At 41.9% G+C, this 27408-nt stretch overlaps 2 protein-coding genes across 3 annotated transcripts in view; both read right to left on the minus strand.

Annotated features, from left to right (window-relative positions):
* Positions 1–2243: 2243 nt before the first annotated feature.
* Positions 2244–24327, minus strand: cep131 (centrosomal protein 131). Of its 2 annotated transcripts, XM_053341944.1 has the most exons (29): positions 24192–24327; positions 19924–20120; positions 19732–19826; positions 17102–17213; positions 16202–16329; positions 15676–15780; positions 14830–15009; positions 14328–14445; positions 13985–14104; positions 13435–13627; positions 12527–12621; positions 12314–12424; positions 11987–12161; positions 11793–11887; positions 11243–11422; positions 10912–11103; positions 10552–10689; positions 10312–10437; positions 10085–10201; positions 9258–9360; positions 8139–8340; positions 7577–7684; positions 6544–6661; positions 6350–6424; positions 5394–5536; positions 4733–4910; positions 4397–4593; positions 2856–2916; positions 2244–2738 (listed from the first exon to the last, which is right to left on the minus strand). In XM_053341944.1, the coding sequence occupies exons 2-29, from the start codon at positions 20107–20109 to the stop codon at positions 2667–2669; spliced, it is 3723 nt and encodes a 1240-aa protein (XP_053197919.1). In that variant the 5' UTR covers positions 20110–20120; positions 24192–24327; the 3' UTR covers positions 2244–2666. The 2 variants fall into 2 exon arrangements, with proteins under 2 accessions (XP_053197919.1, XP_053197920.1); XM_053341945.1 differs by lacking the exons at positions 12314–12424; positions 12527–12621 and having other exon boundaries at positions 11987–12119; positions 13568–13627; positions 17102–17216.
* A 2325-nt stretch (positions 24328–26652) lies between these two features.
* The window catches only part of rnf213b (ring finger protein 213b), a 29716-nt gene continuing 28960 nt past the window's right edge, over positions 26653–27408 (minus strand). The window contains 1 exon segment of the mRNA XM_053341952.1: positions 26653–27089. Within this exon segment, the coding sequence (XP_053197927.1) occupies positions 26951–27089 (139 nt within the window). The 3' untranslated portion in view covers positions 26653–26950.

The following is a 27408-nucleotide window of genomic DNA, read 5'->3' on the forward strand; positions in this document are numbered from 1 at the left end:
ATAAAACAATAAAAAAAACAAAAAGACAACGGGGATGATTCGTATTCAAATTACAAATGGAAAAAAAAAAGAGGGGGGGGGGGCCTTATGCTTGTGTGAGAGCGTATCTGACACCACGAGGGTCATCCCAGGTCAAAATGGGAGGAGAACGGTGGCACACACACATACACTCACTCACACACACACACACACACATACACACACAAACACACACACACGCACACACAAAGGCAAGGCTCATTGGCACTTGTAGGACGGGCATGCGCGAGGAATGCCAACTCACATCCCTACTCTCTCTCTCTCTCCGGTTGGAGGCCAGCAGCCCCGTCTGCTGTGCCAACACCAGCAGAGCAGCACAAGGCAGCGAGCGAAACCGTGGCGCTCCCGAGGCCTTCAGACCGACCCTCCGAACCAAAATCATCGTGACTCACTCTGAATCGCCATGGGTGACCGTGAAACCCCCCGAGTGACACGTGACACATCTTCTATCTAAAGTTGGACTACAGTTGGTTTATTCTATATATTAAAAAAAAGGAGGTTGGAAATGAATTTTTATAACATTTTGGTTTAATGGTTACCGTGACAATCAGTTTGCTTTAATGCCTCTGAGGTCAAGACACCGCGTCGACTACTATAAACCCTACTTTTACCGCTACGTTACACTTCATATGAACCCTTTTACATCGTGGCTCGGACATCTTTCGTGTCAGAAAAACCTGACGTACTGTATTTAGACCATTTCAAAATGGCGTAGTTATAAAGCCTCGGCGCTGCGTTTCATCAGCTCCGCCGAGGGACAGTTTAGTGTTCTTGCGAAAAAAAAGGAACGACACTTCAATGTGTCGACTAGCTCCGTGAAATTACTTCAAACCCTTGACCTGTGTGTGGACCGGTAACACCACGAAAGGTCAGGAACGAGTGCTGAATTGGGAAAATAAATACAGAAGAAAAAAAAAAAGGAGAAACAGAATAAATATCTTCTGAAGCGTTGGGACCTTTCTTTAAAAATAAAAAAAAAACAAAAATCACATCAGTGTGGTTTTTCACATCATGTTGCACCTAAATAACAGGCTTTAACTTCCTGGTTTTAGAGTTTAGAGTCTTGTTTCAGCCCCCCCAGCACCCCCTCCCCACTAACTCACGCTATGGACCCTTCACACTGAAATCTTATCCACAAAGACTTTCTTGTGTCTGTGAGAGGGGGGGCTTCCACGCATCTTCATTCATTAAGGGTTAACAAATTAGAAAAGATAGGGGAGAGGGGGGGGGTGAGGGGTGGAGAGAAAAGGGGGGGGGGGGTGATGGCTCCCTGCCCTTGGCTCCAGGGCCTTTTCTCCCCCCCCACCCCGTTGAGTTTTGATGCATTTTTGTCACAGTGCTTCCTCTGAATCCGACCTGGCAAAAACCTATATGGCTTTTAACATACCTCTGGTCACATGAGGCGGTCCTGGCATGTGTGTGTGTCCCGTCGGACCCTCCTACCTACCACTCAGCTCTGTCCCAAGCTCTGCTTTCGTAATCCTATAAACATTTTCTATGCGCATTCCTTCTTCCTTCAACCCCCCCCCCCCCCCACTCCCTTCCTTCTCCTCTTCTTCTTTCTTCCTTCCTACTTTCAAAGTCACTCTGCAATCATCTGTCTCTTTTACCTCAAACATCTCATTTTTTCTTCACTCGTGTTCCTGTTAATCTGTCTACACATCCTATCGACCCTTCTAACAACATCCTAAACACACTCTATAGCTTTTAGCCTCTGACCGACTACATTACCTCTAACCTCTTTGTTAGATGCTGATTTTTTTTTGGTTAAAAGACTCACACGATAAAACTGTTGAGAGCTGCTGTGGCGAGGGAGAGTCTATAGATCCTCTAATTAGCGTTCGCCTCGAGGGGGGGGCACTGGGACAAAAACACATGACTCAACACAAGAATAAAAGGAGGGGGGGGGGGGGGGGGGGGGGCACTGGGAGGTCCAGTTGGCAGAGCTCAGAGTGGAGGGCTGATGCTGACTGATCTGAGTCCTAGGGTGTAAGTGGTCCACCCTCCTCCACCCACCCTCCCTCCTCCAACTTTACACCAGCGCAGGCCCGGGCTGGTTTCAGAAACATCTGGAACTGTTCTCTGTGGCAGCTCTGTGGGGAACATGGAGGCATTCCTGCTCCCACAGACTGCAGAGACAGGGGGGAGGGAAGAGAGAGAGAGACAGAGAAAGAGAGGGGGGGGTGTACAGTCACAAGAAAAAACTGCAGCAAATCGTCCTTTTAAAAAATAAAAAAAAAGGGAAGAATGAGAAGTCCATCCATCCACCGTCTTTTGATCTAGTGCCACCAGGTCTATGGCATTTAAAATTAAGGAAGTTCCAACACAACGCGTTCCTTTAGACCTGGATGTTGGGGGGGAGGGGGGCTACACAGTTCATCGCCACCCCCCCTTTTGTGTTTGTCAAGTGAGGTAGGACAAGGATCAGTCACTTGTTCAACCCTCTGAAGTTCCACAGGTTCAGTCTTGCTGGAAGGAGCAACAACATCCCATAAAGGAGGAGCAGACCTCAGGTGTGTGTGTGTGTGGGGGGGGGCTTGAGCCACACAAACAGATGGAGCCCGGAGCCGGAGAGGAGGAGGAGGAAAGGGGTGCGGGAGGGGAGTCAGTTTGGCCTTCCCTGTCACTCACTTCTCCAGCAGCTGCTTCCTCTGCTGCTCCCACAGCGCCTCCAGGTGATCCGCCCTCTTCAGAGCGGCCTATCAGAGGAGAGGACCATGTTTGTTACGCTGTCAATCATCTCATCTCCCCCCTGACTGCGTTTTCTTGTTAGCGATGCTCTGACAGAAAAGACCCTGTGTGTGTGTCTCTCTTACCTCGTGTTGCTTTCGGAGATTGTTGACGGTTTCTTCCTTCTTCAAGATGGCCGACTTCACTCTGGAGATTAACACAAAAAAAAAAAAAACGATGTTAAGAAGGAACACTTTCTTATCAAAAAAAAAAAAATCTCAACTTCTGATTAATTTATTCAGGTTTTGGTTTTTATGACCTCTGATTTATTAATAACAGCTGCTTCCATACAGGCCTTATAACACCTTTCAGTTTATGTATGGGTCAGTGATAAATAAGTGTTGGCAAGATGAGCAATTCAAAAATATTTTAAATTGTATTAAAAGCAGCGTCTGTTTTATTAATTTGGTTTTATGTCATTTGAACTTACAATTGATAGGTACAATTTAATTATTTGGTAGTTTTTATTTTCTAATTTTAACCCCTTTAAAATTTGACTACACCATATGGACACAAAAAAACCCCATCATTGACTGAAAAGCAAACAGGATGTTATTTTACACTACACAGAAATGGATGCAGGTGAGTGGTGACCTACACAGCTGTGTTTATCTAAATGCATCCTGTGGAAACACTAATGGAGGACTGAGGCTGCTGCACTAATGATGTGCTGCTTTCATTATGTAGCCAGTGTAGATAAGATGTTACAGAGAAGCTTAAAAAGGTATTAACTGATTCTTCTCCTCGACTCAAGTCTTTTATTTTCTCGGTATTATAACGGATTATTTTAAACCTCAGAACTCGACCCCATTCGACGCCTTTGTGGAAAACACCTTGGGAACGCTGACTGAGCAAATCCCCGCAGTCAGGTTTCATCTAGTGGAGAATCTTCCCAGGAGAGTGGAGGCTGTTAAGGCAGCAGCAGAGTTTTACTGGAAATGACATGTTCAGCTGTCCACATGCTTCTGGCCATGTAGTACTGACTGGTGCAACACAAGCTGCTAAAGTCAAAGCCTCCAGCTCAGTTTGAGACAGATGTTGACAATCAGGTTATCTTCAGGATGCCTCTACTCATATTTCTCTTCTTTTAGACACCCAGTGGAGCGCTAAAGTTTCCACCTTTTATTAGTTTCCTCCTGCTATTCATTTTGAACTGTGTGCTCATATACCGCGTTGATGAGGATATGTTTGCATGAGGGCCAGTTCCAACAATAAATGTTTGTACATCGGCTGACGTAAATCCAGGAAGGGACTTTCTTTAGACACACAGAGGCCTTTTATCTGGTGAGCTACAGATAGCTTTGTTAAGTTTTAGTCAAATAACGTCCACGCATGCCAACTAGTCACCTCGGTTGATCAGAATTTGTGGAATGCAGAAGTACTGGACTAGGATGCCCAGTTTCCATGTGTCTGTTTGGCCTGTTGCTTAGACCAAAAGTACAGCCTGGGTAAGTGTGCCGCATCTTCCATTACAACCGCACGAGCACTGTGGTTTCACTTACTCTTTAATATTAAAGTGTTTCAAACTCAGGAAACTTGGTGAAGGATGGAAAGCAGAAACAGAACTTTTTTTTTTTTTTTTAAAGTGTTATTCAGATCGACATCACTCTTTCCTTTTCCCTCTTACCGTTGGTGAACTTCAGCCAGCTCCTCCTCCTTCTCCCTGGTGACCCTCTCCACCTCGAGTCGTAGCCTCGCTCGTACTTCTGACACCTCCACCTTCATCCTGCGGTTCTCCTCCTCCGTCAGCACCAGCCGGTCCGCAAACTCCTGCCTGATCACCTCTGCCAGGCTGCGGCGCTCATCCGCCAGCTTGTCCCTGGTCTGAGAAGACGAGTCGGACAAATTCAGACTGGATTCTGTCTAAATGTATTTGATATTGTACTTCCCAAATCACACAGATGTCTAAAAAGCCTGGGATGGTAAAAATCTAAAATGCCTGAACAAGTGATTTGCTCCTTACTTGTGTGACATCTTCAATCTCCTGTTCTTTCTGTCTCAGAAGGCCCTGCACTCTGATCAGCTCTCCCTCCATCTCCATCTGCTGCTTCCTCAAGTCTTGCTGTTTCTCCACCGCCGTCCTCTCCGAGCGCTCCAGCTCCCTCAGCTCGGCCTCGTACTTTTCCCTCACTCGCTTCACCCTGAGGAGCAGAGTGCATTACAGGTTGGTGTTGATGCAAACTTGTGTAACATGTGGCGAAACACAGAGGAAATATTGTCCAACCAGGATTTTGCAAAAGGAAAAAGATTTTAAATTATTTACAGGTGTTGGACAGAGATAGAAATGTGTGCAACGCTGAGGAGCTCCCCCTAGTGGTTGCATTTATATAGCACTTTACAATGATTCTGCTGGTCATTCACCCATTCACAAACACACACTCACACACACACACACATAGGAGCAATTTGGGGTTCAGTGTCCTACCCAAGGAAACTTCAACATACAGTCTGGAAGCTTCTGATCTAACCACCTATCTTCTGTTGAGTGAACGACCCTCCTGAACCCCAGCAGCCTGAATTTGTGCCAAATTCTTTGCATTAAATGTGTTAAAGGGAAACCACGAGAGCTGGGGACAACTGTGCTGTCCTTCAACACAAAAACACACACACACACAAACACACACCTGTTGTCAGCCGCCCTCTCACACTCCTCTTTGTCCTTGCTGGTCTCCTCCTCCAGCGTCCAGATGGCGAGCTCGATCTCTTTGTCGCGTTCTCGTCGCAGGCCTTCTTTGAGCTCTCGCTCGCGGCTCAGCAGCCACGCTTCCTGCAGACACACAAATAAACACGCTTATTACTTATTTTTTTATCTAAGATTTATTCGGCGAGGACAGTACACATCAATCAACATTTTAACCGGAGAGTTTTCATCTTTAGTCACCGGGCAGATCAACAACTTAGCTAAGCACAATAAAAAAATAAAAAAAGAGAGAAAAGAAAGAAAAAACGATATCAAAATTAACATTACATTTAGAACTATAAACAGCATGTCATTAATACAAACAGTGAGTAAGTCCACTGTCTACAATAGAGTCTAAAGGTGATGGACAGAAGCTGTAGATTTAGGTATGGGTGGAGCTCTGGCCTACTGTATCCTGGCTGCTTTCTGACACTTAAACACACATATGTTAGTGATACAACACACCCAGATCCCATTACTTCCTCAATGATTAATCCTTTAGTTCCTGGATCACTGACATTCTCAAACAATAAATTCAAGTAGAGTTGGATGGAAAACCCCCTCTGCTGCAACACAGAGATGCAAATTCACCACCAGCATACAGTACTGTGTTGTTCTTTTACACTGACAGTTGAGTTTCACTTCTCCTTTTTAAAAAAGCTGCGGTGGTAATGTTAGATATCCGTGTAAGCCTAAAAGTACGGTGGCCGGGAGGTTCAAACCAAGATTACAATAATTTGTCATTTTGGTTTGAACCTCACGGCCACCGTATAAAAGGCCCCACGAGCACAACACACAATATTTACAGGAAATTCAAGCATTTGTAAAACTGAAGAAAAGAAGGGAGTGTTTAGAGCAAATACAGCTCAAATAGTATGAATCACAGCATGTCAAACAAACCTCTTTCTTCTTGTAGTTTTCCTCCCATGTTTGCTTTTCAATATCCAAACGTTCTTGTAAGGCCTTCATCTCCGCCTAGTTAAACAAATAATCAAGTTAATTTTTTGCCTTTGATTTTGCAGAGGTAAAGATATTAGATATTAGACAGACTTCTGAGACAGCTTCTGTTGTTAAAGGCCGTTCATGCTCATCACCTGGTGTCTCCTCTCCTGTTCCTCTCTGGTCTTGTCCAGCTCCACTCTGAGGGTTCGCCCAGCCAGGGAGCTGTTCTCCTCCAGCTGCCGCCGTAGATCCTCCAGCTCAGCGCGCTGCCTGCAACGGAAATGCAACAAGAGCTTTGACGGAAAGGATCACACAAAATATACAGCTCACACAGCATCTGTAAAAACACAGTTGATCCTCAGAGACTACTGAACACCCAGGGTTTCTGGGCCGCAAAGCTGCAGTTGTAACACAAATGTTGACGGCATGGGAAACACATTGAGTCTCCTCTATTTAGTATTTTTTCTTCAGGCAGGAGAAAGAGGTCATCGTCACCACTGTGGAATGAAATATCACTGAAGAAAATATGAAATGCTGCTATGGTTGGGGTTTAGCCATGCATGTAAAATCAATTATGTCCCACTAATCAGTACGCATCGAAATACGCACAAAAGATTTGCTCCATCGCTGCATTTCATCATATTAATGTTTTACCCTTCGTTCACACTGCCTCAGGCTGTTTTTTTAAACTTTTAATGGCATTTAACTGTGTATGCTGGTCTTCTGTCTTCTAAAAGGTCACTTGTTTAATAGATGAGCGGCTCTCACGACATTTCTTCAGGAGAAAAGTCTAGAGTTTCAAGCACAGACAGACACTACGAAAGGGAATTATCTGAATTTCTGAAGGTTAGTAAAATAAAAAAAATAAACTCTTCTTCTACTCTGTAACACACATTTCTTCCTGGACAGTGATTCAAGGTTGCTCATGGGCAACTCGACAGTGTGCCAGCATTACCTAACTAGACTGTAAACTAACATATAACACTGGTCTTGACCACCCAGAGGATTTTCCTCATTTCATGCTGAGTCAGCTTCTCATTCTGTGGAACTGAAGTGACGACAAACGGCTGGAAACATTTTTTTGCTCCACAGTCGTACCCACGGATGTCTCTGCTGTACGTCTTCAGATTTTGACTGTAAAGAGAGAGAGTGAGAGAGAGAGACAGACGTGACCTTTGACCTTACCTCGCAGCCAACTGGGCCAGCCTCTCCTTCTCATCGGCCACTTCCTTGTAGAGACGCCTCCTCTGCTGCTGCAGCGACAACTCCTCCTCCTGAAGCTGCTTCTCGTATCTGACACACAAACACACACACATACACATGAATGAACATAACGCTCATTAATTCTACTGGTGTATTTCCGCAGATGGAACAAGGTTGTTTCTCATCTAGCAAGGATGAAGGTTGAATTAATCTCTTTCTCGCTTTGCAGTACAGGCAGTAGGAGGATGTTGAATAAACTAGTGAGACTGAAGGCCATCACTCTCCCTCTCTCTCTTTCATATGCTAATGTGTAAAGTGTTCTGCAGGCTGTTTGGTTTAAATCAGATTTTTTACCTTAAAGCTGCCTCCTCCTTCTGTTGTTTCTTTCAGCTTCAAACTGAATGTTTGATTTATTTAAAGGGCGATAGTCTTATAGCCAGTTATGAGTGTGGCTCTCTGTATTTATTTCAGCATTTCTTGTATCAAAGCAGCAAAGCAAGAAAAAGAAATACAGAAACGACTATAGTTGGTGACTGTGGCCTACCTCTGTTTTGCTAGCTCCCTCTCTCTCTGACACTGCTCCTCCTTCTCCCTCTCCAGCTGTTGTCGGAGCTCTTCACACTGGTGGACGTAGCGCTGGGCCGCCCGGTCGTCCGACTGCAGCAGCTCGGCCTCGTGAAGCGTCCGTAGCTTCTTCAGCTCCTGCTTGTGCTTCGAGATGAGCTTCTGGATCTCGGGCTCGAGACCTGAGGGAGGATGAGAGGGAAGAAAGACAGTTCATGTGTGGGTGTAGTTTGTGATTTTTCAAGGAATCAGGTCATCACAGACAGGAAAAAAGGGAAAAACTCAGTGTCAGCAAAATGTATAAATAAATAAAAGTAACTGTAATCTGTTACAATTACCAAGAAAAAATGTGTCATTAAATTACAGTTACTGATGAAAATGTTGATGATTACAAAGGAGATTACATCTGAAGTCCAGTCAAATGTAATAAGTTACATTACTTTGATGAAGTAATTGACATAGTTACATTACTTATTACATTTTAAATAGAGTAACTAGTAATCTGTAACCTATTACGTTTCCAAAGTAACCTTCCCAACTCTGGCAGCTCGTTGCTGGAGGGTCAGAGGTCTTACAGAATCAATATGAGCTGTGAAAAGAAGCTGAAGCTGTGTATCTATCTCCCAACTTTCTGATATCTGTCTTCCGAGAGACGTGTAAGACAACTTAAAGTCTTTCTATATCAATTCTTCTGTACGTTTGATAAGAAAGCATAATGCAGAAAATGCAAAAAATCTTTTTAAGCGTTTTGTTTCCATTGTGTATCTTAAAAGGCACACAAAGACAATACTAAACCATTTGCATAAGGACTTTGATATATTAAGCTGTATTCATAGGTATGTATTGAGGTGTAAATGTGTGTTTGTTCTGCCAAATCATAACAAAGGGAAAAGCAATTCGATTTAAATCTAAATTTGAATTTTAAACTAAGTAAGTACAGGTCATAACTGCATTGAGTAGAGGCCACCAAAGGCTGATAACATGCCATTTTACTACAGAGGCCTGTAATCGAGAGCCGACCTCTAATCAATGTGGAATTTAACATCCTTCACCTGATCTTAATAGAGCTTCAGTAAAGATGTTTTAATCACTGATTTACCTTTGACGGTGATCTCTTTGATCTTCTTGGTTTTCTCGTCGATCCATTTCTCCCGGCGGATTTTCTCCGTGGCGCTCATTAGCTCTTTTAACTTTTTGATCTCCTGTGGGTGGAGAGGGTAAGAGGGTAAATTATGGTGGCAGGTTGACTTTTTTTACACTGTGACAAATTCAAGGCATGTGTTTGTCACAAGATCAAATAGTTCATTGAGAAACACCACAAAGGTATTGAGGAAGAGGAGAGTTGAAACAAATTCTGGGCATGACAACTGACTTACTAACATAAAGCTTCGTATCTAAAAACTAGAGATGGATGAGTGAAACTGAAATGAAAAAGACCGTGGAGACTCACATGCAGACAGACTGCCCCAGAGAAGTTTGTGTGGGACAAACAAACGAAAGGAAAACAATGAAATGGTGGAAATGAGAAAAGATGATCGTGCCAAAGATGAACCAGTTAGAGGAAAATAAAAGTTACCTCACACAAGGGACCCAGAATTTGCCACACCTACAGCCAGGAAACAACGGACAGACACACGGATACCAGGACAGAGAAAGACAGTGAAGAAGAAGGAGGAGAAGGAAAAGAAGGAGAGACAGAGGGAGAAGAGAGAGAGAGAGAAGACAGTTAAACAAAAGCAGCACCGCAAGGAAGCAAGATAACACGAGATGATCACACGAGATGCAGAGCAGAAGCAGAGAAGAAGTTTTTTGGGTTTTTTTGCTGTGAAAAATTCCAAGTGTGCACGTGATCTCGGACATTAAACGATAAATATCTGCTGAGACTCGAGTTTTTCCTGCTCGTTGGTAAAACCTCGGCTACCTCACCATTTCATGCTGCTCCTGCATTTGTGCAATCTTCTTGGTGTACTTCTGGTCCACCTGCTTCAGCTCTCCCACCACTCCTTCACAGCGCTCACTCAGAGCCTTTTTATCATTGATCAGCTGAAGGGAAAGAGAGAGAACACATTTTATACCGCAGGGAAAGAAAGGAAGAATCATTCTGATGTTTTTGTGGGTAGTTTACAGCTGGGATTAGATTGTTGTGTATCTACCTGATCGATGAATGCTAGGTGTCTCTGAATGGTGGCTTCATATTGTTCCTTCTGGAGCTGGAAGTTTCTGTTCAGCTCCTTCTCGGTCTCCTTCACGTGCCTGATTGTAAGCTCCCTCTGCTGGGCCTAATCAACAAGAGACACACCTGAGCTTTAGGTACAGTCACCTACAGCAGCCGCTAGGCTCAAAAGACATTGCTCTATATTAAAATGTTCTCCAGTATGTGCGCGCCTCCTCACCAGAGCGGTCTGCAGCATGTTGACGGTGCGTTTCTTCTCCTCCAGTTCCAGCTTGATTCTCATCATGGAGCCGGTGATTTCGGCTGCGGTGGCCGACGCGTGCTCGATTCCGACCAGCTCCTCCTCTGACAACACAGCCTGAGAACACAAAGATCCAGTCTATATAAATCACTTTTTTCATTCTGTGATTAATCAAGTAATCCAACAGCAACAGGATTAATGTATTTGCATATTTAGTGTTGTTTTCTGGGATGGGACCCAAATCTGATCATCAAAACAGAAAAGCGGAGTTTTTCTTTACTAAATCAGAGTTTTTTTTTAGTTTTGGGATATTTTACAGTATGTGCTCCAGACCCGCACCTCTCTGTGTGATCCTGAGGTGACTGAGCGCGGTCTCTCCTGTTCAGACTTCTCCATCTCGTCCAGGAAGCTCATGATGCTCTGCAGCTTGGCCTCAGAGAGCAGGGCGCCCCCGTCTGGCAGGGCAGGGTGGTGAATCAGCTGGCCATGGCGCTCCAGGTTGTCGGTGGTCAAAGAGGTGGAGTCCCCGTCCTTTAAAGAGACACGGTGGGAATGAAGATTACAGTCACAGCATCATTAAAATAATGTTTCTTTCTAGACACTAAATAAAGAGGATTCTGATGGATGCTTTAGATTATAATCATACTACGGTCAAGCAAGGGGCCCAAACCTCATCGATCCATGCATATTTTTCTTTTTGATAGCACTTTGGCTCCGACAGCCTCTCTGGCTCCTCCTCTAACAGCTTCAGGGTGTCCAGCAGCTCGTTGAGGGTGGTTTTGGACTGAGTCCTGCTGGACAAAGCTCCCTGCCGCTGGTCCTCCACACTAACCGACCTCTGAAGAATTTCCTGGAAAACGGAGATAACAAACATGCTTATAATGTGACAAGGCACGAGAGGCTGCTATAAACATTTTCACACTAGCAGATGAAATATTCAATCAATCAATCAATCAATCTTTATTTGTATAGCGCCAAATCACAACAAAGTCATCTCAAGGTACTTTACACATACAGCAGGTTCTAAACCGAACTCTTCAGGTTTTAATTTTAAAGAGACCCAACATTCCCACATGAGCAAGCACTTGGCAACAGTGGCAAGAAAAAAACTCCCTTTTAACAGGAAGAAACCTCAGGCAGAACCAGACTCAGAGTGGACGGCCATCTGCCTCGACCGATATTGATCGTTGAAGTGCAACTAGAAGTGTTCAATCATTTACCTGTGAACACTGGGAACCTCTGCGATTGGACAAAGCTGGAGAAACGGCTCTGAAGCTGGAGAGATCTAAATCGGACACGACATTCAGATTGGAGTCTGTAGAAAGAAAATACCAGTACAGTTATTACAAGCTTCTCTGATATATTATCCTCTACATGTGGATGTTTTTGGTGTTCAGTAAGTCTTTCTGCTTACCTGTGTTCTTAGCTTTAACGTCTGTCGGAGACATCGGGCTGTTATTGCTCGGTGACGCTGGACTCCTGTTGGAGGGAGAAATCCTGGGTGGCTTCTTGCGCCCTGCAGCACCAGTCTGCCTGAAGTTTTCCACCTCCACCTCAGTTGCACGCTGGGCTCTTTTCTGCTGCAGCTCCTGTGACGAGCCACCAGAGGGAGACATTAGATAATGAATAAGTGTGAACCGTCACATCTCAATTATCTCCAGTGTGATAAGGTTTGATGATTACTCCAGAAACGTTGCTGGAGGAGGGTTTATTGTGAAGTGCGTAAATGAGATGTGTTCACCTGGGTGGCGGCGAGTCTGGACAAACGAGCTTTCTCTTTACGAATCGATTTCCTGTCGCTTTCCTGATGTTGCTCCAGGCAAATTTCTTCCTCTGCTCTGTCATTCGGCTCCTACAAGTTAAAAAAAAAAAAAGGGAGAAGGTTTGTAAAATTGTAGGAGAAAGAGGAGGTGGAGAATGAAATGAGCTGTGAAGAAAGTGAGGTACAGTTTACCTGGGAGCACTGAGAGCCTCTGTGATTAGACAAAGCTGGAGAAACGGCTCTAAAGCTGAATTCACCCACGTCGGCCATAACATTCAGATTGGAGTCTGTGGAAGCACAAAACCACACACTTATTACAGGATCTTAATACCATATCCAGGAAATATCACTTCCTTTACCAACCTTAAGTGGATGCACACTTGTATTTGGTCTCAGTATTATTGACTGCTGTGCATTGTTTCAGCACCTAATAATCCTTCACATTTATGGATCTTTATATCAAACTGGATTTCCTGGATTGTATATCATGTCTCACTCATATCTGAAGCAACACGTCCCCCTGGTAGAGTTGCTGCTTTGAACACCTGCTTAAACTGCGCAGTGTGAGTGAGTTTAGTATCAATATACAACATTTATCGTTGTTCCAAACCTGCTTCACTCAAAAGGATGAGCGAAAAGGGGTGCCAGGAGGACGCTGTATCATTTCACCGCAGAGATAATGGAGCATATTTTAATAACACTGTTGCACTCGGTCAGTGTTATGGGTCCCCTGTTTGTCATTCTGACGGCTGCGATGCTACAGGGTAACCAGGCTACCTCGGCTAAAGCTGGCTAGCATACGATCCATGAGCATGCTACAGCTGAATGGGTCCGGGTGGAACTTGCGCTCTACAGTTATTGTTCCCACACGTCTGAGTGAGAGGTTATTAAAGTATTTTGACAGTAACTGTTTGGTTCACAGAGCGTATTCTTCATACGACTGCATGCATCAAGTAGGAAAATGAATACATGTACCATTATAACCCTGCTATCCATAATTTCTTAATAGTCCAGATATGAAAAGGAAACTATTCAGCGGCCCATAAAATGAGCATGGATGATTGCAAATAAATGATGATGATGATAAAAACAAACCAAACCTGTGTTCTTAGCTTTGACGTCTGTCGGAGACATCGGGCTGTTATTGCTCGGTGATGCCGGACTCCTGTTGGTGGGAGAAATCCTGGGTGGCTTCTTGCGCCCTGCAGCACCGGTCTGCCTCATGTTTTCCACCTCCACCTCGGCTGCACGCTGCACTTCTGCAACCCGCTGGGCTCTTTTCTGCTGCAGCTCCTGTGACACGCCACCAGAGGGAGACATTAGATCATTTAGTGTTGTGGACAATCATACTCCAGTGAAAGCATCCATGGAGAAGCCAAATTAAAATGTTTAAATTGTGATGTTACTGCTAAGTATTAGTCATAAACTACCATATAAGCTCAAAGTGAATGATCTAATAATGTAGATTCATTTACGCATGTCAGCTACTTAGGCATAACTTGCCATCTCAACACACAGGTGACAATGCGGTTGTTTATTTGATGCCACCTTCATGATAAACTTAACACTTTTTGGTCCCATTAGTGGTGAGGATATGACCAATCATCAGTTCAGATAAATAGCAGAGTATCTAATTAAGGAGGTTGGCACCTGTATGGCAGCAAGGCGGGCCAATCGAGCTTTCTCTTCACGAATCCTTTTCCTGTCGTCGTCTTTCTTCTGCTGCTGCTGCTCCAGGCGACTGTCCTCCGCTGTTCTCTCCTCCCACTCCTACAAGGGGGCGAAGACACACAAAGTGTTAATGCTACAGCAGGAGAGAGAGAGAGAGAGAGAGAGAGAGAGAGAGAGAGAGAGAGAGAGAGAGAGAGAGAGAGAGAGAGAGAGAGAGAGAGAGAGAGAGAGAGAGAGAGAGAGAGAGAGAGAGAGAGAGAGAGAGAGAGAGAGAGAGAGAGATTACTTCCATTCTCCATGGAAGGATGGGAACAGATGATACCTTTCTTTTACTGGCGAGGATGCGTTTGAGCGTTGTGTGGTTGGTTTGTTGTCTTTTGGCATGTTGTCTGTACCAGCGCTGGATGGTGACTGCTGCTTGGTTCACCTGCTGAATAAACCTTTGAATACACAAGAGGTGCATTTATGAGTCGATTATCGTGAATAATACAGTTAACAACACACAGTCTGTTCAGCAGGGTATCTGTATATTTTTTAAGAACAAATTGAATGGCTTTTAAGACATTTTAATACCTCTTTAAGGAAAAAATGAGACATATAATAATGCAAAAGCAGGATTTTACTGTTGTAGTGTAGTGTAATGGAGCTCATTTTGAAGTAATTTATATAGGATTGCAACTAATGATTAGTTTCATAAACTGAACAAATCAAAGTTAATGCCTTAACTCCTACAATTACTGACATTTTAAGATATTTTTAAACCTTGAGTATCAATAACTAAGTCTTTTTAAGGATTTTCGGGGACCGTGTTCAGTGCGTCTGACCTCTCAGCCTCCTCCTCGGTGACCTCTCTCCTTCGTGTCAGGACGGGGCTGCCGCGCTGGGCCGACACGGGACTCTTATTGTTGGAGGTGGAAGAAGCTGAAGAGAAGTTCTTCTGGGACTTTGTGACGGAGCCGTTCTCCAGTGATACCTCGTCATTTGCTGTGGCCTTCAGGATGTTACTGAAAGAAAAATGGTATTTAAAACTCAAATACTTTGGAACATCTGGTGGACATCTTTGACAATTGGAAATTTCAAATTCAAGTATTCAGTTTGTCCTACAGAATGTAAATTTTGGCCCCTTGTGACATAAATCACCCAATTCATTTAGCAGGATGATAATCATACAAAAATACAGGTGTATAAATAACATAAATCACATAAATAATTAATATAATAATGAAAAAACAAAATGGAATATGTCATGCTCTATTTTAGTCTAGCTTTTTGTTTTCTTTCTCTTCTTCTCTTTTTCTGTACTGTGACTTATTTATTTATATTTATTATTTATTATAATTGGGTTCTTTTTTCTTTTTAATTGTATGTTTTACTGTTCAATTGTACTTTTTTCCTTTTTATTATAATTGGGATTTATTTTTTTCATTGTATGTTTTTTTGCTTTCAATTCTTACTGTTAAATCCTCTGATATTTTATTTTTATGTAAAGCACACTGAGTTGCTCCTGTGTATGAAATGCGCTATATAAATAAAGCTGCCATGCCTTGCCTTGCCTTGCTAACAATAACTGTTTTCACTTAAAAGCTAATTATGGTTTAGCCCTATTGAAAACCAAACAAAAGTCGCTGAAACCTTACCAGGCCAGCGTTTATTTTAATTTCAGAACATACTTAAAAGATGGCTTCTGGTTGGAGCTCTTCGGCGTGAGCGGCTTCTCAGAGTAGTTGTTGTGTAAGATAGTAGTAACAGAGTTGCCGACAGCTCCCTTGTTGCTCCTAGGGGGAAAAAAAAGCATAAAGCACAATAAGTCTTTCCAGCTAACAGTTCTGCTTCTATAAACAAGCCAAAACTCATATGTTGGCACCTGTGCGGACTGTCAAATCAGCCAACGCCAAACATTTTCGCGTCACCCTCCCTCGAGGCATTACAGTAACTGATATGGGCTTTGACACACATTCTGCACAACTGAACCCACACAGATTTTTGACAGTTTTCATGGAAGAAAGAGTCTCAGTGTGTGGGTGGAATTCCTCAAGGCGGTATCAGATCAGCAGGTATGAAACAAGAGACGCATGTCGAGATCCAGAATGCAGCAGAGTGAGTAGTCAGCCGAGCCGGCGACAACCTGGACTATTGTGTTTGTGTGTGTGTGTGTGTGTGTGTACTGTATGTGGACGTGTGAGTGACGCTGCCCACCTGTTGTTGGCAGTGAAAGTGGCAGCCAGAGCGATGCCAGGCTCTCTCTTCTTCATGCTGGTGGGTGAGTCAACGCTGCCGGTGCTGCGAGAGCTGGAGTGCAGAGGGAAAGCTCTGGGCTGATCATCCTTAAACAAAAGAGACACTTACACTTAACAATATTGAGGATAATAGTTGATTTTTGGGAGCACTTTTCAAACACTCTTGTCTTGAAATCATTTTCCAGGATTTTTCCAGGACATGCTACAGTATGAGAGTCAAGTAAATTGTATTCTGTCGTACTTCATTATTTTCTTTTTATTATTTTTTCTTTTTTTGAGTTTTTATCTTTTGTTCTTTATCTTGCATTATTTTATCTGTACATATTTTATTGCACATTTTTAATTTATTTCCTACATTGTTTTAGTTTTTCAAATCAAACTGTAAAACACTTTGAATTGCATTTGATTTGTTTTTAAAGGTGCTATATAAGGAATATTTGACTGATTGGTAGCTGTGATGCTAATTTAAATGTCATGTTTCCCACTGATTTATGCTAACAACATTAGCAATAAGAACCCTTCCAAAACTGTTTGCATTGTCTCACAAGGCAGAGAGAAGGAGAGGGAGGAGAAATCATTTTCCAGGACATTTTACTTTGTTCTCTCATTTTTCAGGTTTTCCAGGAATGTGTGAGAACTCTGAGTACGGCGGCTTAAAGACTCACAATCTGATCTGCAGTAATAAGTGACATCCTTAAAACTTTTCCCTTTTGGACATAAGTAAATCTGTCTTTAATTTCCCATACTAGATTCACCTTTTAGCTTCTGCATAGTTTTTAAAATGCTCATAAATGACTCATCTACAATCCAAAGCCATGACAAATGAACAAATGTTAAGTCTGTGGTTGATGGTAAATACCAGGATGTTCCACGTAGTTCTGTCCGGTGAGGCTTTGCTGAGGCTGGCCAGCTTCTTACGTCCATCGGAGCTGCTGTCAAAGAGGGCCAAGTAGTCCTCGCTCTGGTCCTGACTGCTAAACACACACACAAGCCACAAATTAATACCATTGTTTCATGTGGAACAGCAAAGTACTACACATTTGACCATTAAACCAAATAATCACTGGTGCTGACAGAAAACAAGTGGAATAAAACCCAAACTATCTCTCTGGATTAATGCCACTGAAAGAAGGTGAGACTGTATCATATTTATTTCTGTAATTTGGGTGACCCAACTCTTAAAAAGCTGATGGAAGGTGGAAGGGGGAAAAAAAAAAAAGCACACTCTGGGCTCAAATTTTACGCAATAGGGGCTTAACGGTGCACGACACACAATTAAACAACTCGACACAAAGCGGGGACCTCGAGTCACAGATTTTAGTGGCAGCTTTTGTGATTAAATGTTGTAATGACAGCTGCAGAGAATGGGACGGGTCTCATCCCCTTCTCCTCCTCTTATCCTAGCCCTAACCCTAACCCCCCACCCCATCTAGAGCGCTGGAATTCAGTCCGTGGCAGCTGACCGTCTGCCGTGTGGGGGAACTCCGTTATGGATTCCATGTAAATGCACGCATGCATATGTTGATCCCGATGGCCCGTCAGTCATCCTTCAAATAGCATCACACACACACACACACACACACACACACACACACACACACACACACACACACAGACATACACATACACAGGCACCTCCATCATGAGGCACAGATGTAGGTTGACCTCCATGTCTGGCCTGGCCTCTGTGCTGGTATCTGTGCTGCAGCCTGTCTGTGCTGTGCAGGGGTGTTTCTGTCTGGTGTAAGTATATAAATGAGCGTGTGTGTGTGTGTGTGTGTGTGTGTGTGTGTGTTTTCGGTGGGGAGGAGGCAGGGGGTCGAAGCCAGCTGGCTCAATGAAAAGCAATCTGACAACACTATTCAGGCAGCACATTCCTCCACTTCTTGCTTTTTAGAGGAGGGTGATGCATGGTGAGGAGGAGGAAGGAGTGGAGAAAGGGGTGGAGAGTGACCCAATGACTGCCTTTAAAGACTCTGAGAGGTGGAGGATGTGTGCATAGATGTGGGGTGAGGAGGGAGGTGGGGGGGTTGGGTCTTTAGAAAGTCTTTAAATTTAAAGCCCCTCTGCTCTGCATCCTCAGAGGCAGTGAGGGGAGGTGGGGTGGGTGGTGGTGGTGGCAGCTGCCGGACAATAGAACCAGAGCATGCACACACACACTTCTCCTTTCACTGGCTCCTGGTTTGGAGGGGGGGGGGGGGTAACCTGACCCCCGAGGTTGCAGCCCTCCCCCTTCTAACCTGGGGACAAAAGCATTTTCCTACACCCCACGACCCCAGCACCAGCCGCCCGGCTTCCCTCCTCTCTTTAACATGCAGTAGTTGGCGCGCCACAATTTCCATTGTCCGAGCCGCCGAAGCTCCAGGGCTGCCAGCTGTTGCTCGCTGAAGAGAGGGGCTCTGGTTTAAAGAGCCGAAACTCTGTGTACGCCGGCGGAGGCACAGAGATTCTCCCTGGTAACACAAACGCTGCTTCGAGACTGTCATAAACGCACACATTCTTTTCTGTCATCTCCAAAAACATGCCCTTCATACTTCAGTAGGATGTAGGTTAAATTACCGAGAAGGTCATTTGATAATCTAACTTGAGAGCTGAGGAGTGAGTTTTGCCTGCAGCTTTACTGAGTGCATGTATCAGCACATACTGTACTGTATGCAGTTTAGTGCGTCAAAGTCAGTGATTAGGAATGAAGAAAATAGGTCTGAAGCAGAGAGATATCACAACAGAGAGGGATACTGTTATAAAAACACTGCAGACGGGTAACACTTGAGAAGGCAGTGAAATACTGATGAAAGACACTTATTCTGGTAATAGTTTAATGGTTTTGAGTCCTATTTTAAGCAGAAATGTCACAATTCTCAGATTCTAGCTTCTCAAATGTGAATATTTTCTGGTTTATTTAGTCTTCCATGATTGTAAACTGAACATGTTTGTGTTAGTTGGAACAAAATGAGACATTTGAGGACATCATCTCAGGCTTTGGGAAGCTTTGGATCAACACTTTCCTTCCAATTTTGGGCATTTCGTGTACCAAAGCTTATATGAGGCTTCAGCAGTCTGAGTTAGTCATATCAAGTGGATATCTGCCACATTTACAGTCTTTTTTAGCATTAAATTCCCTTTTAAAACACAGCAGACGGGTAAAACCACTAAAATACTGCTGAAAGACGCTTGTACATTTGCTAAAGTATAAATTGTGAGGAGCTGCAGCGATTATGAGAATAGTTTAAATGTTTTGAGTCGAAATTCTCAGATTCTAGCTTCTCAAATATGAATATTTTCTGGTTTATTTAGTCTAAGATGATTGTAAACTTAATATATTTGTCTTGGTTAGAAGAAAAGACAATTGAGGACGTCACCTCAGGTTTTCGGAAGCAGGGATCAACACCTTTCTTTCAATTTTGGGCATTTCACAGACCAAGCGACAAGGATCAAGACAATAATTGTGTGTATGTGCACCTTATGTGCTGTGCCAAGTGTGTGTCTTACCTTAGGCTGATGTTGGCCTGCTGGTTAACCTGCGTGGTGCTGTTTGATCGCCTCAGGTTCTTAATGGAGCGGGAGCTACCGAAGCTGGCGTCGCTCTGTGGAGACAACAGGTTTGTTAAGGAGTTGGGTAACAGCTGGATATCATGGGGACGCGCTGACACAATCACACCAGACAATTGTTGCATTACTCACCAGGGTGTTGCGTTTCCCCCTGCTCTCGCTTGCCACCGACACAGACACCGACCGAGAGAAGTACTTCCCAGGCGACGCGCTGCTGGGTCTTTTGGACATAGAGAGCTGGGAGCCTGACAAGCTGAGGTCCAGGGCATCTCCGGAGACACCTGTCGGGATGGATGAGGGGCTGCGTGTTGTATGCATCCTTTGACAGCCTGAAATATAGAAAAAAAGAAGATGAAAGTGTGTTGCTTCACTGTGCTGAATGTTGTACGAGCAGAGTTTGAGACACTCGGAGACTCTTCTCGTGTGCTGGAGGGGGAAAGTTTCTCTGTGCTCACTGAAAATCTTTTAGCAGCAGACTAGCGAACTTAATTTGTGGCATCTTCAAACCAATTTGGGAGCTAATCTCGGTCCAGTGTTCAATTTACATCAGTGTGATGAGGAGACATGAAGCCTCCAGAGCACAAACGCTCAGAATGAACTTTTAATGACTAACTGGACTTATTTTTTTGTAGAAAAAACATAGCCTTATTATTAAGGCTGTGTATCAGTACTCCACACCTTTAAGGCAGGGGTGTCAAACATAAGGCCCGCAGGCCAGAACCGCCCTAAAAGAGTCCGCTTCAGAGGTGTTCGTTTTTGCACCCTGATCCATATATTAAACAATGAGCAAAAATATTGTCAATCAGCATCTTGTGTGCAAAATAATCTGTTTGTCTTAAGACGTCTCAGGCTGTTCATCTGCTTTGTAAACAGATTGTTTATTATAGTAAGTAAGTTATAGTAGTTATAGTAACAGTGAAGTTATAATATATATTATTTATAGGTTATGATGCAATGGGTTTACTCATCTGGCATCTTGAGATCATATTGGGCTGTGTGTGGTCCTTGAACTAAAATGAGTTTGACAGATAGACCAAACTAAATCGATACCATGTAGTATCGAAACGTCTCCCGTCAAACGATACCTGCTATCGATCCTTTTTGCGCCCAGAGCTAGAAAATATAACTACTTGTATGGACTCGCTCACAGCCGATCAACACAAGCGTTCTTCGTCTTTAATAAATATTAATCATTTGAAGACTTTCAAAATATATTTGTGTAAAAATTGAATCATTTAGATGTGGAGGATTAATTCAATGCATCTATTCACATGATGGGTATCAGATGAAGTGCTCAGTTTTTATCAGTATCACTTTAATGCTACTTGGATTGGTACTGGTGTCATCATTTTTTAACCCTAACATACATTTGAAAGCAGTAAAAGCACTCAGAGACACTAAAGACACTAACCCTAAACCTTCTTACTTTAAGCCTGAAATGTGATGACTTCTCCTTAAAACATCTGAGTGCAGCTGATACATTATTATTTTTGAGAGTTTTTGACTCATACTTCAAAAAAATCTGTTTCATTCATCACATTTAATATAGTTATAATATTAATAGTAATAATAATAAAATGTATTTATAAAGCACCTTTCATACAAGGCATGTAGCTCAAAATGCTTTACAGAAAAAAATACAATAAACAACAGCAAATGAAACAGAGTAAAAAACAGAGATTCAGTAAAATTAGGCAAATTAAAAAAATAAAGACATAAACTACTCTCAGCTCTCTGAAAGCTTCATGAAGAATTGATCTCACTGCGGTAAAGATAAGTGGTAATTTTAGTTAACTGGAATTTTTATTGTAGAAAAACAAAACAAAAACAATATACTATGTATTATTATTGTTCCTGGCAGACTATAACTTATATATCTTACCACATGTCTGGATGGGATCTTTAAATATATTTAAAAAAGGCACAATAGACCACACATGCTACGTCCCCTGGGATTCAGCGGGTTCAAACCACAGCAAGGGAGGAAGTAACCGCCACTTTCCCCCCCCCCCTCCTGACTGTTTGTCTCCAGGGTAACCAACAACAAAAAGCCACAAACTACAGTATATTTACAACAGCTGAGACGTCCTGACAACCCAGGAGAGAGAGAGAGAGAGAGAGAGAGAGAGAGAGAGAGAGAGAGAGAGAGAGAGAGAGAGAGAAAGGGAAAGAGAAAGAGAGCAGTATGTATGAGTAGCTACCAGTATTTAAGAGTTGTTAGGCCTGCTTTTACAGCCAAACATTTGTTATATAAGCTATGAAAACCAAGCTGGTTAATTGGTAAACAACAGTCAGGTGCTCATATTAACACTGAAAGAGTTTTTCTTCCCCCTCGCTGTTCATACTGGCTACTAAAAGATCCTTTTTTGGTTTGTTTCTTTGCTGTTTTCTTCACTGTCTTTGTCAATTTCCATTTAATCCACAGTGTTGCCTCCCTTCCTTTGGGTTAATGCCCATTTCTCCAACTTTTCTTACAGTCTCACCTGTGATTCCTCGACTATCTCTATCCAGGGTCAGCTTTACCCTATTTCCATGTTAAAGCCCTTTTTTTAACAAGCCATTATTCACACCAGATATTCATCCCTTTTTTCTGTACAGCACCATTTGAAAAGAATTACAAACGTAAATCAGAGAAATATCTGCATATTCTTTTCATTGCAGTTTCCCAGGATCTAAAATGTGCTTTTAATGTAAGTGATAGGGGGGCTATAATCCACAGTGTGTCCATACAGTTGTTTAAAAGTAGATGTGAAGCTTATATGACGCTTCAGCAGTCTGATTTAGTCATATCAATATGGATATCTGACACATTTACAGTCCAATTCTCTCTTTGTGTTTCCCTGTTGAGCTGTGGTGGAAGTATAGTGACAAAAAGAGGGACGTAGACACTAGAAAAAAGACAGAAAATACTGTCCATAATCAAAATATATTCTCTTATATATCACACAAGATCATAAAAGAACAAGAAAAGCTTCAAATTGAACCTGGAGACAAGATAAAGGGACTAAAAATGATTCATTTATCTGTAAAATGTTGCTTATTAATGTTCTGTTGATGGAAAAACCTGTGACAAATCATTTCATCTCTATGTGTGTGTATCTTTATCTTCCTGCTCATGCATTTCAGCTCTGTATAGGTGAAATAAATGCATTTAAAAGTAGATGTGAAGCTTATATAAGGCTTCAGCAGTCTTGAGTTAGTCATATCAAGTAGATAGCTGACACATTTACAGTCTTTGTGTTTCCCTGTTGAGCTGTGGTGGAAGAATAGTAACAAAAGAGGGATTTAAAACACTGTAACACTGAATGATATCTACTTGATTTGATCTGTGGATTGTACATGCATTATGAATGGATCTTTAAATGGTCAGTATGAACATGAGAAATAATTACAGAAAGAAAAAAACAGGTTTCAGTCTTCATATGAGCTTCTGGCTGTTGTTTTAAGACTTAGCTCTCCTTTAAAAAAAAACTGTGACAGGTGTAATTACATTGCTCAGTTAAGTTATCTTCTTCTTATGACAAAAACATCCCCCCAGGGTTCCCATGCATTTTTACCAGTGAATTTTCAAAACTATTACATAATATTTTACCCCATGTCATGAGTGCATTTTGCAATTACATTACAGAGCAAGTGTTTGGCCCCATATCACAAATGAGAAGATATTAAAAAGCTTAAAGTATAGAAGTTGTATATTCATATTAAATTAATCTACTGATTTTTGACAGGGTTAAAGTGTGTGTGTGTGTGTGTGTGTGTGTGTGTGTGTGTGTGGGGGGGGGGGGGGGTCCTGGTTTATGCAGCCTGTCTTGTTATCTTTGATATCAGATTGGTCCATCCCTAATTCAAAACTTTTCCAAACCATTCCCAGGCCTGGAAAACAGTGTTTCTAATTTCATAACTTTTCCAGGAATTTCATGACCCTAACCCTAACCCTAACACCCCCCTCCTCCCCCCAATAAAAAACAAAAGAATGACAGCTATAATAATAAATATGATGATTAAGCATGAAAGAAATGCACAGCTGTCGTTCAAGCTATTAGTGCACAACATGATTATACTTGTGAGCTACTTATAGAAAAGCTCAGATGTTAATAAAAACTACATAAAAGTAAAAGTTGCACCAAATTTGATGCACATCTGCACGTTTCTGCAACGCAACGTCATTAGGATATGACACGATAATGCATATTTACACTCATTTATTCATCATATTTTTTCAGCAGTCACACGAAGACAACGTTTATATAGCTTAGTCGTGATATAAGCTGGCTTTAAAGGGAGATATTTGGTTGTTTGTAAGGTAGAAATCTTGTAAAATGGAGCATTTCTAGCTATAGCATCAAACACCCCCAAGTCCATTTAGCTGCTTAGCAACGGAGTTAGCTTTAAATACTCACTTTAAAAGCTGGATGGTAACATTGTTGAGAAACTCCTAGAAGTATCCAAGGTTGTGTTTTAATCCTCCTCCCCCAAAAAACAAGACAGGACACCAAACAGCGCTCCGTGTGCTCAGTGAAAGTGACTCCGGACGAATAACACAGGGATCCAAATAACGCGTAACATCTTCACTGTGGCAACAACACGGAGGCAGAGGCCCCGCCCCCCTACGTACCTGATTGGAGGAGAGTTTAAAGCTGTCTCCGTATGCGCGCATCTGATTGGCTGAGCTGAGGTGTCTGTCTAACGTGCAGAATCCAGGAGGCGTGCCTCAGCAAAAAAACAACCACAGTTTGGTTGACTTTGCAGAAGAGAGAGGGCAGAGGGATGAGAAAATTACATTTTTCCACCATCATCATCATCATTATCAACATCATCATCATCATCATCATGCGAACCCGTACAAACAGACTCAAACACAGCTTCTTTCCCATGGCGGTGAAGAGACTGCTGCAGGAACCATGAATATACTGCAATAATTACCACGCACAGTATTTTTTACCTGCACTTTAACTTTGATCTTGTTTTTTGTTGTTGTTGTTACCTGATTTTTATACATATTTTTAGATACGTTGTTTTCATGTTGTTCATGGTTTCATACATATTTATTTATATTTATATTTATATTTATATTTATACTGATTGTAGCTGCTCCAATGATTGCTGCCAAACGAAATCTCATTGTATCTCGCTGTGCAATGACAATAAAGCTTCTTCTTCTTATCATCATCGTCGTCATCATCATCATCATCATCATCATCATCATCAGTGTTGGAAAATGAAAACTCTTTACATTAAAAAGTAAAGAGTAGCCTATATCAACATGAGGTTAAATCAGTCACCATACATCATCAACATAACTGCAAGTTTATAGAGTACTGCTGTGAAAATATACTTATGCATGTGCAATATAGTGTTGGATTGAATCAAAATTAGTTTTTTTTTGTTATTTCTCTAGTTTTATTGTTTTTAATATCAGCACTTTTTTCGGCACTATTTTTTGAGCCATTGCTACAAGATTTCATTTGGATGTGCAGTGTATAGTGTATAATCTGAATGACAAATACAATCTTATCTTAAATATTCTGTTAATAGCCATTTCAACATACTTTAAATAATCACCTTCAAAGATATTAATAGATTTAACACATTTCTGGTTCAATTTTGATTCAATATTTAAAATATTTAAAACGTTTATAAGATGTGTTTTTTGTTCTTCTTCTTTGGAGGAGAGTGATGCTGTATATTGGTGAGGACCTGTGGATTTGGTGATTTGTGGCCACAGATAAATATCCACACATGCATTCAAGCATATGTATATTTTTACTTTATTGACTATATTACTGATGACTACATGTATCACTGATTTGAGACACTGAAGGACAAAATGTGTGTAACACGACCTTAGAGTAATAAAAGCAGTGAGTCATTTTATACTGATATAATCTGTGTCTTTTGTTTATTGAACAACTGTGACTGTGGTAAAGTGTATCTGTCAGTTGTTTACCGAAAAGGATCAGATGTTTATGTTTAAGGAATTCTTATCAGAATATCACAATCCTGTACACCAGTGGACCAAATCTGGCCCTGCAGCCAAAACCTTTGGCCCTGAGGAAAATGGTAGTTTTCACTTTCGTAGTTTACGTCAGCTGTAATAGTAACTTTAAAAAATTACTATTACAGCTGCAATCTGGAAGGGCAACACAGAGGAAACACTTTCATACTTAAGTAATTTTTGCCTTATTAGGCTCATATAAATTGCTCTATTTATATTGCTCCTCACTTACTAATGGGGGAATTACACTTGCTGATACAGTCAAAGAAACAGTTTCATCTATCAGTTATTTCTTAAATTAATTAATAGAAATAAAAAATAATTGTAAAAATTGAGACCTGTGTTTTCATCACACCTATTAAATGATGGTTGCTCGACTGTCTTTGATACTCTACTGTTGTCTTGTTGAGACAGAGATATTATCCATCAAACTTCACCACAAGGATTACACAGGGGGAATCTGATCCTTTGTTGAGGATAAAAACTATTAATAAGTGTATAAGGGAAATGATCCAGAGGGGCTCAATTAGTAAACCTGCTTCTGCATTTGTTTGAAATAAACTGTATATTGATATAGACCAGAAAATACATGGTTATTGCACAAATATTGCACAGGTGTTATCCAGTTCAGTTATTGTAAAATATTGGTTAAATGATGATGAAACTACTCATGTTTTTTGGGACTGTACCTTTAGTCAGACATTTTGGTACGACCTTAATCTTTCTTAAAACTCAATATTAGATACTTGACTCAAAATTGATTTGAACTGCAAATATAACCATATTTTTTTTTTAAACCAGAGCTTTGGAAAAACATGGTAAAAAACATTCCAGTCCATTCATATGTATTTATTCATTTATTTATTTATTGATCCCTGACATTAATTTCTGATTGTATAAAATAAGCTTCAGCTTTATTTATTTCACAAGCCTGTGATTATCTATTAGTTAAACAATATTAAAATTCAAGTCATAATTTGAACATTTACAATATTTACATCAGAGGAAGGCACATTTAATCAGAATATGCCCTATGACATGGAATGATTCATTATAGACAGTCAATTGTAATCCAGATATCCGAAAACAAACATCAATAATAACACAAATAAGTTGCATAAAAGAAAAAATATCAGCTATAAATCAGCTCTCTGCAGAAATCATCTATCTTCTTTTGAACTCCACAGCTGTCCTCCACACATCAGCCCCGTGTGCCACTAGGATCTCCTCCGGTAACGTCTCCAGCTCCAGCAGAGGTGGAAGATCCTTCTGCTCCAAATGGATCTCCAAGGTGGACCTGATACTAGACACAGCAGGAAGGGGAGGCATGAAGAAAACAACTGTTAGCTCTGCACCCATTGTCTTCTCCTCAAGCATTTCTATTCACTTCTCTGCCCAGCTGCTGCTTCAATAGAAGTGACCTGTGGCTGAGGGGGATACAACTTAAGCTGCTTTCCCTTGACAGATGGCTGCCTGGAGGGGTCACGCTCTGGTCCTGGAAGTCAAAGGACTCCAAATCCCAGGGGGGCGGCTCTGGGTGAGACCTCCACACTTTTCTGTGATTAAGGCTGTCTAGAATCAATGGATTCCTTCAGACAAGTGTGGTAAACTTTGAAGTAACA

This window comes from Scomber japonicus, chromosome 20, assembly GCF_027409825.1.
Source record: "Scomber japonicus isolate fScoJap1 chromosome 20, fScoJap1.pri, whole genome shotgun sequence".
NCBI lineage: Eukaryota > Metazoa > Chordata > Actinopteri > Scombriformes > Scombridae > Scomber > Scomber japonicus.

What these genes read in the sequence shown, in the direction of transcription:
- cep131 (XM_053341944.1), bottom strand. Translation starts at nt 20,109, where the DNA reads ATGCATACAACACGCAGCCCCTCATCCATCCCGACAGGTGTCTCCGGA. An exon ending in TCCTCGCCAGTAAAAGAAAG is followed by an intron (nt 14,105 to 14,327) that starts GTATCATCTGTT and finishes GCCCCCTTGTAG; the next exon opens with GAGTGGGAGGAGAGAACAGC. An exon ending in GAGAGGGCGGCTGACAACAG is followed by an intron (nt 4,911 to 5,393) that starts GTGTGTGTTTGT and finishes TCTGCTCCTCAG; the next exon opens with GGTGAAGCGAGTGAGGGAAA.